Source organism: Echiichthys vipera, assembly GCF_963691815.1.
Source record: "Echiichthys vipera genome assembly, chromosome: 15".
NCBI lineage: Eukaryota > Metazoa > Chordata > Actinopteri > Perciformes > Trachinidae > Echiichthys > Echiichthys vipera.
In genome coordinates this window covers 7,562,224-7,575,109 of record NC_139840.1, presented here as the reverse complement: position 1 = coordinate 7,575,109, position 12,886 = coordinate 7,562,224, and the positions used below count along the sequence as shown (strand labels likewise).

At 42.8% G+C, this 12,886-nt stretch overlaps 1 protein-coding gene across 1 annotated transcript in view; it reads right to left on the bottom strand.

Annotated features, from left to right (window-relative positions):
- Positions 1-190: 190 nt before the first annotated feature.
- Positions 191-12,886, bottom strand: part of ak5 (adenylate kinase 5) — a 75,900-nt gene continuing 63,204 nt past the window's right edge. Inside the window, exons 11-14 of the mRNA XM_083927787.1 lie at positions 10,998-11,161; positions 3,771-3,887; positions 2,106-2,306; positions 191-291 (exon numbers count right to left, since the gene is read on the bottom strand). Of these exons, the coding sequence (XP_083783913.1) occupies positions 226-291; positions 2,106-2,306; positions 3,771-3,887; positions 10,998-11,161 (548 nt within the window). The 3' untranslated portion in view covers positions 191-225. The remainder of the gene's footprint in view (positions 292-2,105; positions 2,307-3,770; positions 3,888-10,997; positions 11,162-12,886) is intronic.

Genomic DNA, 12,886 nt, shown 5'->3' with positions numbered 1-12,886 from the left:
AATGTGACAACTCGGCGCTTCGTCCGTGTCAAAAGCAGAAAGAGGTTTTACTGATTGCTAGGAGTATTTGACATGTGGACATGCATACCACAGTTCAATGAGCGTTATGTCTGTTGCACGTATGAAGTTATGTGGGTGAGTCTCCAGAGAGGGGGGAGAGAGTAGGTCTTCAACGGTGGGCCTCCAGGACGGCAGAGTTGAGTGTTGTTGAGGGAATTGTACAAATCAGAAGGTCTCCATTTCCACGCAGATCTGGGTGAATACGTCCTCTGGCGACCGTTCAGCGTCAACCTGCGGACGGAGACAAACTGGCTGAGACGAGGCCTTTCAAAACCCATCAGTGTCTTCACGTACAGTCGAGGACGGCAGTTTGCTGCAGTGCAACCTCTGCAGGCTCAAAGCAGACTGGTGACCTCAATACCTGCTATGACATTTAAGCTTATATGCACGCACGCACGCACACACACACACACACACCTGATGTGGCATTTAAACGTTCAAACAGCTTATTTTAAAAGGGACGGTTCAACCCCCGAACAGAAGTTCTGTCATCATTTACTGACCCCAATGTCAGTGGAGACGTCAGTGAAATAACACGCAACAATAAATACCCCTGTACTGTACCACACCAAGGTCTTCTGCTCCAAATCTCTTCTAAAATAATCTTCTCTTGTAGAGATTATTGAAAAGTAGTTGTTCGTTGTTTTTTGTGTTGATTCATCAAAGGAAAACCTGAGTGAATTTATGAACAATGGATGTTTTCGTAAAGGGCATGAGGAGTCCCTGACTTGTTTGAGAGTGACAAATTAGTTATATTCATGCATTATATTTCTCCAAACAAGCTCATAAAAAAAACATTTGTACTGTCTCTGTGTCCTAAACTCACTATGTCCTATATCTTTCTCCTGACACGTTTTATAGTTCAAGTATAAAAAATACTCTGTGATTCATTTCGTTTAAAATGCTTTAACCACACAAAAACACTCGGAGAAGGGTCTGGAAGCACATCTATTCCTTTCCCTCATTGAGAAATTCTGCATCTAGCCTTGTCCCACCCTAGCCTCGTGAGACCATCCTGATCTTACAAGCTCCATTGTACTGTACGCGGATCAGTTTGGTAACTAAGAAAATCTGGAGAAGTTTGCCCGAGCTACCGAACCAATCAGCGTTGGTTTTAAAGCACTTCGAAGTGTGACGCAACGCGAAACGACTGTTCATTGTAAACATGCCGGCTTCCGCGGATGAGTTGAGCGCAGCTATTGAGCAAGCAGCTCGCTAACGCTTGTTTCTCTTGGCTCCTTCTGTTGGAATATGAACGGGCACCTGAAATTGGGCCTTTTATCCGTGAAATTGCGTTAAACAAGCGGCAGGTATCCTTTACTGACATGTTTACTTTTTGAGCTTTTCCCCGACGCTGGTAGTACATCATACGCTTCGTTGCTCTGATTGGTTGATTTGGCCCGTCTATTGGTGACAGACAAATGGTTTATCCAATCAGTAACCAGTATGGATATGCTGAGCAAATGAGAATCATGCGAATCAATACATCTGGTGGAATCAGGTTAGTCCCGTCCCCACCGCTGCTCGTGCTCTTGCTCGCGCTCATGCTTGTGCTATTGCTCGCAATACCTTGTACTGAGGTCGACGAGTAGGCCCTTGGTGAAAGAACAACACGCAATCTGCCCCTATTGAGATGACTGAAGACATCAGAGAGATAGGCCTACACGTTTGACATCAGTCAAAGATCAGTTTTTGTTTGATACCTGGTAGTAAATTATTTCTGGCTTTATACATTATTTGTACTCTATATGCTCTACTAGATCCACACATTTAAAGCATTTGACTTTAAAATCAGAGAGTAAAAAAATATGGGAGATAATGAGGTAAATATTGGGGACTTTTGTAACCAGGGTGCAACTGCTGAGCAACAAGAAACACCTGAGGAAACTATCTGAAATTTACACTTTAAAAGGAGGCTGGATTTTCTGTTTGAGGGGCCTTTAAATGTAAAAACCTGACGTGGATTAACTCATTGGAGGGGTGAACTGTTACCCTCACTGGGTATTGAACCTCTAACCCTGGCAGACTTATCTGTACAACATTACCGTGTGCAGAAGCTTCTTGCGTTCATAATGAGCTGCCACCGCCTGGCTGTCGCGGCAGAAGCTCTCGGCCCTCATGCGCAGAGCGTCCTCTCTGTCTGAGGCGGGTCGGGGGCTGGAGGGGGATCTGCCACGGCACTGCAGACGACTGGACATGGTGTCGGCTGAGCAGCTCAGCAGGAGCACTGCGCTGGGCACCCCCATCTGACACACACGGTACAGGAGGAAGGAAGTCAGCAACAACGTGAACCTCCGGCTGCATCTTCTACTCTCTTACTTTATACTGTGTGTTACTGTACTGTTAGTGTGTAGTCTGTTAGTGTATGTATTATTAATATTATCATCTGTAGGTATACTATCGCTATGCATCAATATAAAAGGGACATTTGTTGCTCTTGTGACATGCATGATTATTATTAGTGTTGATGTTTTCTATACTAGTTGCTACAGTATGTCAGGCTCATACACACGTGTAATATGTGCACGTTTCGACTGCGATGACCCCTTGGGGCCTGCGGGACCTATTTATAGGGACCTTCTTAATTGAATGTATGCAGTCTTAAAAAGTAGAGGAAAATATCATTCATTCATTCATCTTCAACCGCTTATCCCGGGGTCGGGGTCGCGGGGGGCTGGAGCCAATCCCAGCTGACATCGGGCGTGAGACGGGGTCCACCCTGGACAGGACGCCAGTTTGTCGCAGGGCACATAGAGACGAACAGAGACAGACAACCATTCACACCTACGGGTGATTTAGAGTCATCAATGAACCGAACACGTGCATGTCTTTGGATTGTGGGAGGAAACCGGAGAACCTGGAGAAAACCCACGCAGACACGGGGAGAACATGCAAACTCCACACAGAAAGGCCCAGGCCGGGATGCGAACCTGGAACCTTCTCGCTGTGAGGCGACAGTGCTAATCACTACACCACCGTGCAGCCTAGGTAGAGGGAAATATGATTATTGTTATCATCGATGAAGTGCTATATTTTTGTGAGGCCTCTTTCTATTTACTATGAAGGCTTCTATTTATTTATTCATTGATGCTGATTTTCTTTTGCTTGCCAGTAGTAAACGAAGTGTAAGGGGCAATATTAGGGGATTTAAGCATTTGTTATACAGGAATCTAATTCAGGGCACAATAATGATTAATATAATACAGCTGTTTATAGCAGTTTGTTATATAGTAAAGTGTTGTTTGGTATTTGTTCCTTCCTATGGGGAACGTGATTGGTTGCAGACTTAAAGCCGCTCTCTGTTTCTTTCTCATTGTAACAAACCTTAAGCCTGATGAAGGTCCATCACCTGAATGTCACAAACTAATATATTTTTGAAAGAGAGACTTCGTGGGAGTTTATTTGCAACTTCTGACCTACTCCTCTCGGACACACGTCTCATGAAATAGATATGCGAAGTATTCTTCTGTTCTTGCTCTTGTGAAAAGCAAATCATTGTCACTCTGAACACGTCATCCTCCCCATCCGTCCCATCTCCTTATACCTTTTTACTGTGTCCTATTCGATAACAGCTCGTTTCACAATCAAATGAGGGTCTTTCTGCTTTCTGTCTTCACTCTGCTCTCATTTAAGTTTTTGTGGATGCGTGATTTAACCTTCTTCTTTTATTCACGTTCCTGACCACATGGCTGTCAGTCCCGTGCTCTGACCTTGGCCTCGTACTCCTCTGCCCGTCTCAGGTCTCTTGGGAAGCCGGTGATCACGAGACCTTTCCCCTGCCGTACCGACGCCGCCACCGCTTCACACAGCAGCTCCAGCAGCGTGTCCTGGACATCCAACACACACAGACAGCACAAGCATTAATAACCTGTAAAAAGTGAGATTTCCATGTTTTTACTGTTATTACAAAACAGGTCAAGGTGCTATATCAATACTTTGAAAGTATCAAAATATCAAGAAATGCACACAGCCCGTATTCAGAAACTGGGTCTTTAAACGAGCCGTCAACATTCTGTACGGTTGGGATGTCGCAACTATACTACAGCATATATAGGTAGAAACAGTGTGCTACAGTGGCAGTAACATTCGCCGACTGCAATGACGATGCAGAGATGCAGTGAGCGCAGGCAGCATATGTGTGTGAGCAATATCATTAAAAGAAATACACACTTATATAATACCAAGGTGCTCCAATAAAAGCTGCTCAACACCCGCACAGCAACTGTACTGGACAGATGATATTGTGAAAATACCCTTAATTAAAATCCACAAATTACAGCTGTGATTCAACAGCTCTCTGAAATGTGTGTCAGTGAAAATTAGACAGTGTGACCTTAATAAAAAAAGGAATTTATCCAAAGGTCTTTACGCTCGATTGCATTATGCTGAGGTAAACATTTTCAACATAACACAGGACTTTGTTTAAAAGTAACACTAAAGTTACTTTCCCAGAATACATAATAAGAAAGGTAAAAAAAAACAAAGACAAACATATACTCTAGAAAACTGAGAATTAATTTCTAGTGAGGTTCGGTTTCAGAAACCCCTCACCCCAACACCCAGGCCCCCCAAAACGTTTACTTGAGGGCTGCCTTTGGTCCCATGGGCCGTGCTTTGAGCATCTACAGTATGCGTATAAAGGCTTCTCCATGCACTTTGAGCTCTGATAAGAGTTTACTTTGCTTTGTTCAGTCATTGTTTGTGAGGATTATCGCTCTCTAAAGTGTGCTTGTGGTGTGGTGTCTGCTTATTATGCTAATCATGCTCTCTCGGTGCTGCCACTGACTGCTTTGTGACAACACACTGGTGTTTTTGGTGGTTTCCTTTGACTCTACTGACTAGTTGAAATGTTATGTAATATAATGGCTGTAGGGATGTAAATGTTGGTGTTTACACATCATTATTGTGAAAAAGTCCATATAAGCGTGCACATCCAGAAATAGTCTGCGCACTAGAACGCAGAAGAAGAGCAGGACGATCAAAACGTCACCTTGGTGGTAAATAACATTTGTTCCATGGGAGCAATATCTATCTATATTCCCATGTAATACTGACTTTATGTGAAATGCGATGCTTTAGTGACACATAGGACAGGCAGTCGACACACTTAATATTCAGCCAAACATTAGAGGAATAATTCTACTCGCATCAATCAGTTTATGTAACAGGGTTCTTCAGCGTCTGCCTTTCATCCAATCAAAATTACCTGTAAACTGCTGAGCTCCTCATTTATCGTTAATGCTGCTGGCACTCAACTAATGGACGTTTATCTGCTGCTCGTCGGCGCTACATGACTCTGGCTGTGTTGGATTGTAATGTGCTGAAGTTAAGAATAACTGTGAGGTGGATTTCTGGGTTTAAATGCATCTATACCAATTAGCTCACCTTCAGTCCACTTCATTAGCTCCCCTCAGCTAACACAAATGCAGACCCACCCTCATAACGTTTATGTGTGTTTGTTGTAATTTGCCCAACACATTTATATCAGTCAGGATAGACTCGTTATTAGAAACACAGTCTCAGTCTCAGTCTCATGACAACAAACTGCCGCCCCCAATACGACCATTAAGTTGAATAAACACTGCTCTAAAACAGTTTAATAAAAAACTGAATATTTCAACTGTCATGGAGGTTGGATTTATTGCAGGACTGTTGTATTATACTGCATTACTTTAGCCAGTTTGGTGTTTAGTACTTAATAATAATAATGCACAATATGGCAACAATGCGTTATATTGTATCTAATACGGCATACAAGCTGTGCTGAAGTGGATGTATGCAGCTCTGGAGATACAGTTTCATATTAGTTTTTAATGTCAATCCAAAGACAATTTGGCTTTTATTTGACTGAGAGTTAACAGTTCAGACGGATGGAAAACAGCTCTGCAGAGGGTTACTCTACTAGCTTACTCTGGATGATGTTTAAAATGGGTTTGACCGTGTTATCTACTGTGCGTCTGATTGCTCTTCACTAAATACTGTCCCTGGGCTCCATGATTAACATTGACAGTACTCTTATTGAGACCATAGATTACTTTTGAAATGTTTTGCTGGTACAATGATGATGATGATTATAATAATAATAATAATAATAATAATAATAATAATACATTTTATTTGACGGTGCCTTTCAAACACCCAAGTGCACCTTAAAATGCAAACATAAAAGCTTCACTTAAAAAATTCACAGGGGGGATTTATGATTTGTGATGACACAACCTTGTCAATAATCAACTCTGCACCCGGGGCTGAGTCCCTGAGCTGCCAGAACAGAAATACAGTCTACGCAAGAAATCAAGAAATCCACTACTTTTGGCAGTTATTAAGAATTTTTGGCTTCAGCTCAAAATAAGCAGTTGAGAGTGAGTTGCTGCCTCATTGATGTGTTTCTGGCCCGATATCAAACAGAATTCACAACTCCTTGCACTTGCACCTCCAGGCTTTCAGACGTCGCCTGAACTCTCACCGATTCTCAGAGGGGAAGTGGATTTGATTTCCTCTAACCTAATCACGAGAGTCTTCCGATCCTCACCAGCCAACGTCTGGTTTAGCCTTATAGTATGCTCGCTTGGATGAAATAATTCAGTCGTGCAGCACTTCTCGACAGGCTGGTTTTACTGACTGTACTCTGCTGTATGGACACAGACAGCATTAAACTGCACTTTCTGTGTTGCCAGGCAACAGCACAGTAACCATAGATAGCCTATTAAACATGAAAATATTAAACAATGAGAGTAACATTGTCATATTATCTCTGCCCGTCTTTTATCAGCATTTTATCTCACTGTGGGATAAATCCATTAACTCTGATGAGTGACTTGTATTACAGTATTTTTAATGTGTTCTGCTGTAAACCTGCACTTCAGTAATCCTGCGGGATTATTCATCCTCATTTCAATCACTCTCTCTCTCCCTGTTTCTCTTAACTCACCCACAAAACCAAAAACAACTATTGACAATGTTTTGAACACAAGGGACATGACCTTAATGTGCTGTAAGGAGCTTAGACCGCTGAGCCTCGCATGAAAGGGTTTCTCCACTTAGATCACAGAAAGTTAAAGTAAATCTGTGCTTGGGTGTCTTTAAATGGCTTGGAAATCTGTTCAACGCACAGCTTACTAAAGCTTGAAAGAAAGGAAAGCCTGAATGTCTTAGAATTGAATGTTTTCTATTGTTGTATCTATTGTTTGTGTTCTTCATAGCAGCAAAGGTAGTAACAGAGCCAAATCGTCTTTGCCAGAGGACAAGTGGCTGAACAACACACACATCAGAGGCACACGCTGTTGTGTCACATGTCACGCCTCTAATTATATAATGATATACTTTTATTATTCCTAAAACAGCTGGGCACTGTAGTTTCTGACAACTGTCACTCAAACACATGTAAAAATGAATTGCTGATAAACAGTATAACATCACTCCGCCTTACAAATTCTAGCCGTTAATTACGTTCATGGTTGTTAGTCCAACACTGTCAGGAAAAACAACATGGGCTCATGGAATAACTTAAAGTCTGGAGCTCAGGAAACGATGGAGCAACGTAACTTTTCTGTCTGATCAGATCAGCTGTTAACTGGCTAATAAAAACATGCTAACGAAGCAAACGTCAACAACAGACTTATTTCCCCGCTTGCACAATGAAAGGAAACATGAGATAAATGTAGATGATATAGCAATGGTCTAATAATAAATCCATGGATACAGCTGGCCTGTGGTAACATGGGAACTGTGATGTTATTCAGGAAATCACAACCTCAAGTGTGATATTGTTTAAATATACCATATGCATATACCAACAAATATGACAAACTTGTAGGTTTTGATACGGTAAGAAAACATTAGAATTAAACTTTTCCAGCCTTCCGCTTGAAATAATGCTCTATTCTAAAATTGTTAGGACCATTTTTTCTGTCAATTAATCGTTTAATCATTTCAGTGGTATTTCTCAGTGACCAACAGGCTGTGTTTGAAGGCTGCGGAGACTTCATGAACATTGCTCAATAAATCCTCCCTGAAAAGGCTGAAAATCCCCGTCCAAACTGTTGAGAAGCATGTGCGGACACACTGTCATTACATTTATTTACAACGTTGTTATGTGTGGAGTGTGATCAATATTTGTGATGCTTTCCGACCGACTGTTGTGTCTGTGTGACGTTCACAAACCAGCTAGTTGATCACACACACACACCTACTGTATACACACCTTTGAACATGTGAAGCGAGGATGTGTATGTGTGTGTGTGTGTGTGTGTGTGTGTATGGCAGGGTGTGTTTTGATGCTAAATGTCACAGACCGTACAGTTTAAAAGCTCCCTGACAACCACTGATACAGTACGTTACAAGGTTAATAATTACCAGCAGCAAAATGCATCACTGTTCCAAATCTCTGCAGTCACGATAATGAGATGATGCTGAAACCAAAGAAGCTAAGTATCTCTCACCTCTATACCTGCCACAGTGCATTCATGATGTGGTTCTAAGCCAGTGTTACACCAGCAGGCGGGTGATAAAATATCCAGCTGCTCCTTCATAATTCACAGGAGGAAACAGAACAGAAGAGAATATTCTGCTGGCTAATTTGTGAATTACACAGCTTCGTCTTTGATTAACACTTTAAACAGATTATACACCAGGAATTTGACCTGGTGATTTTGTGCTTGGCGGATACAAATACATAAAAACACAAAGAAAATACACAGAATTTAGTATTTTTACACTGTGGTATTACTTGTGTCTTACTCTTACTTATGTCTGGAGGAGATCTTTAACACGTAATGATTTCACTCATATTCACTAAAATGTTATTTGTCTGTTTTCACTTTATTATAAGCTTGTTAAAATGAATGAATTTGAATGAGCTGCGCATATTTCCTCTAAACTACAGAAAAGTTGTCCAGTATCTCATCTCATCTCATCTTCAGCCTCTTATCCGGGGTCGGGTCGCGGGGGCAGCAGCTTTAGCAGGGGACCCCAAACTTCCCTTTCCCGGGCCACATTAACCAGCTCCAACTGGGGGATCCCGAGGCGTTCCCAGGCCAGTGTGGAGATATAATCTCTCCACCTGGTCCTGGGTCTTCCCCGAGGCCTCCTCCCAGCTGGGCGTGCCTGGAACACCTCCCTAGGGAGGGGCCCAGGGGGCATCCTTACTAGATGATCCTGAACCACCTCAACTGGCTCCTTTCAACGCAAAGGAGCAGCGGCTCTACTCCGAGTTCCTCACGGATGGCTGAACTTCTCCCCCTCTCTCTAAGGGAGACTCCAGCCACCCTCCTGAGAAAACCCATTTCGGCCGCTTGTACCCGCGACCTCGTTCTTTCGGTCATGATGTCCAGTATCTGCTGAACTGAATTCAACACTCTGCCCTGATAAGCGTGTTTATGTCTTCTCAAAAAACAAATGTGTTTACCTCAGAGAGCCTTTGGAGTCGTAGATAATTTATCGGGATTAGACACACTCTGGTTGTTTCCAGCTCCAATATATGCTCAGACAGCCATGCCACCTCTGTCTGGTACAGTGTGTAGATGTTCACTCTCTGGGAGAGCCATTTTGAGCACTCTTGACTATATAATTCAATTCAGTCCTTCCTCTTCTATTTATGATATTAGGCCCTTAGCAGAAAAAAACAGGTTACATCAGTCTGAGAACTGTGATGTTGTATTCAGTGACAGTGTGCATGGATTTCTGCATCTCCAGCTGTCTGTCTTCATAAAATAATAATGAGATCTTGTTTTTTAAGTTTTGTTGGCTCAGCCTACTGCATATAGCACTCTCTGCACCTGTCAAACAGTGTGGGTGTTTGTGACATCTTCATTCTTTGATTTTATGTTCAGACCTGCTGCCAATCTGTCATCACTGCTCCTACATGGATGGAACAAATTACTGCTATTCATCATGTACATTTTTGGATGCTATCTTGTTTCTACTCCACTGCATTTTGGATTGTTCCTTTTCTAAACGTTTAACTACAACGGTAATGCTTCAGTCATAATAATCCAATAATATATTATGTATTAAAGCATAAATGATATAAATCAGTCTTGTATAATAGACTCAGCCTTGCTGCCAGTGGCCATCTGTGGCAAATACGTTGTTATCCTCTCAGTCATAGTCAGTTGTTCAAGAAAGCCGGTTTAGGGAAAAAGATCCTGTGTAGGGGCACGCACAAACCAATCCAGAGCTGCGATTCATTAGTTGTTCAACACGCCCTCCTTCATTTCCCATCAGCCCTTGGTATTACGTAACAGCACACTTCACACAGAGGCCAAATGGGCAGGGGGGGAGCGGTGGATGAAAGGGAACTAACCTTCAGTGATCGCGGAGTTTTACTTCCATTACTGCCACCTACTCATTGATGTATTCTCTTGCATCAAATGCACAGCTGCAATGCATTGTGGGTTATATCCAGCTCTGGGGTGACCATTGATCGCCCAGCCCTCGGAGGGTCGACCTCACCAAGTTCACTTCACTTTTACAGACAATTGGAACGACAATAAGATGGCGGTGTGAATTCCCACCAAGGGCAGGTGCCGAGGGAAAGTGAACGAGGGGCATATTGAACCACTAACTGAACGCAGCACAGGAGAAAAAAAACTTTCATTTAAGTAAGTTGGCACCGTTGTGACACACGGCCATGAAACCTTTCTGGTTCAGTACAAAAGATCAGCAACTGCATTTGAAAATATCTCGTTCTGATAAAAAGGCAATGGTACAAACTTATGTGCGTAAAATCTTTGAAGGAGAAATGACAACGACAAAGCGGTTTGAGCTCGCTACTGCAGTCACCAAGCCTCATCATGGGTATTGTAGTATTTAAAGTTGTCTGCCAAACTGATGGAAAGTATAAGTTGATATAATTAAAGCTGGGGACCATAACACGAAATTATTAGACAGTAAAAGTCCACTGTTTATATGTTAAGTAACGTAAGTGCCACACTGACCTCGGGCAGCTGCTCTCCTCTCTCCAGGACGTCCCGCAGGTGACGCCCTCTGTCGCCGTGAGACTGCAGCTCATTACACAGCAGGTCACCCAGGGCGAGGCAACGCAGGCTGAACCTCTCTTCCATCCGCTCACACTGGAGAGATTTCCCTGAACCGGGACCACCTAAGAGAACACACACATACACACACACACACACACAATCACTAAAGGTAAACACAACACAAGTGAAGCGAGGATAACAAGGAGGAAATCGAGAGGTGCAAGAAGAGGATGAAAATGGGAGTATTTATGTGAAAAAAGGTGATGTGGGAGAGGGGGCAGAGTTAAAGAGGGAGGATATAAGAAAAGATATCAGGTGAAGTGTCTGTGTGTGTGTGTGTACATGTGCACATTACAGGTCTGATTAATGGGGGCTCAGAGTCAGGTTATCTCAGATCATTATCGCCTACTCTCCTCTGAACCTATGTGCACTGGCACTCTGTTTAACACTACACACAACCACACACACACACACACACACTCACACACACACACACACACACACACACACACACACACACACACACACACACACACACACACACACACACACACACACACACACACACGCACACACAGCAGTTTTATACTTGTGAGGGCCCTCACTGGTATACTACTCCCTAGCGCCTAGCAACACTGAATCTGTTAACTCAAGAAGCAGACATTTGAGTAAGTCATTTATTATCTGTTCTACTGCGCTGTGATTGGCCGGCTGGGCGGACGTGAAAAAGGAGCCAGGGTTCGAACTTTTCCCTTGACACAACTATTTCTGTCACTTTTCATGTGAACAAGTAGTCGAGCTCGGTTGCTATCGAAACTTCTTTTTGATAAACTGGGACTAGATTGGTTGCTCTTCGTATCTTTAAATCAAGTGTACTTGAGGAACTGCAGGTCAAGCGTCTAATTAGCTCCGCTGCATTAAGAAGAGAGACTGTGAAAATGAGCATTTTCCCTCCTTTTTTTTTTTACGATTATAGCATCTCCCCTTTCTTTCTGACAGCTGGCTTTTCACAACTGAACATTTCATTTCTGAAACATTGTATGAACTGCTTCTTTTCTGGCATACCCTGGTCCTTAATCGATTAATCAGTAATGAAAAAAAATTGTTAGTTTAGTTGTTAGATACTTAATGTGTACAAAGTACAAGAGTGCGCGTGCACACACACACACAGGCAGCGTACATCCAAACAGGCGCAAGAAGAAAAACACACAAGTTTGCTAATCAGCCACCATTTAGCCGATTCCCTTTATAATATTTAAAAGTATTTCAGCTTGCTCCACTGCTGTGCTGTGAGGTCTGTAGATGTCTTATTGCAGGTTAACTGTATTACATGGCGATGACGCTGTGTGAGGATTCAATAGACAGTAGTGCTTTATCATAACAGGCCTTGGGCGCAGTAATAAAACTCGGGACGCGCTTCACATTCATCAGTATTCTCCTCGAGTCTGAGTGTCGCTGCCCTCTGCCAGAAACAAACGCCCTCATCATCATTTCCTCTGAGAGCGCGGACTGAGATGAACAGGGCTTGGCTCACCCTGGAACGACCGTGGAGTCAGGAAGGGACTTTCCGCACATGTTCTCTCTCCCCCCACCTCGCTAATAGTATTCCTCTGGTGCTTGACACCTCTGCAAGGAGGTAAAATAACGACCCAACAGAGCTGCAGCCAAAGCCCTGAGAAGCTTGTTAGAGACTCTTCTAGTTGGGTAAAAGTCAAACCTGCTGTATAAACTGGCTCTGTGGGTATAGACCATTTGAAATTTAAATTAACTGGCCTTGAGAGTCAAAGCAGCTTTGTACTGTACTCATATCTTTATTTTAATTTTGAGTTATCAGATTCTCCACTGAG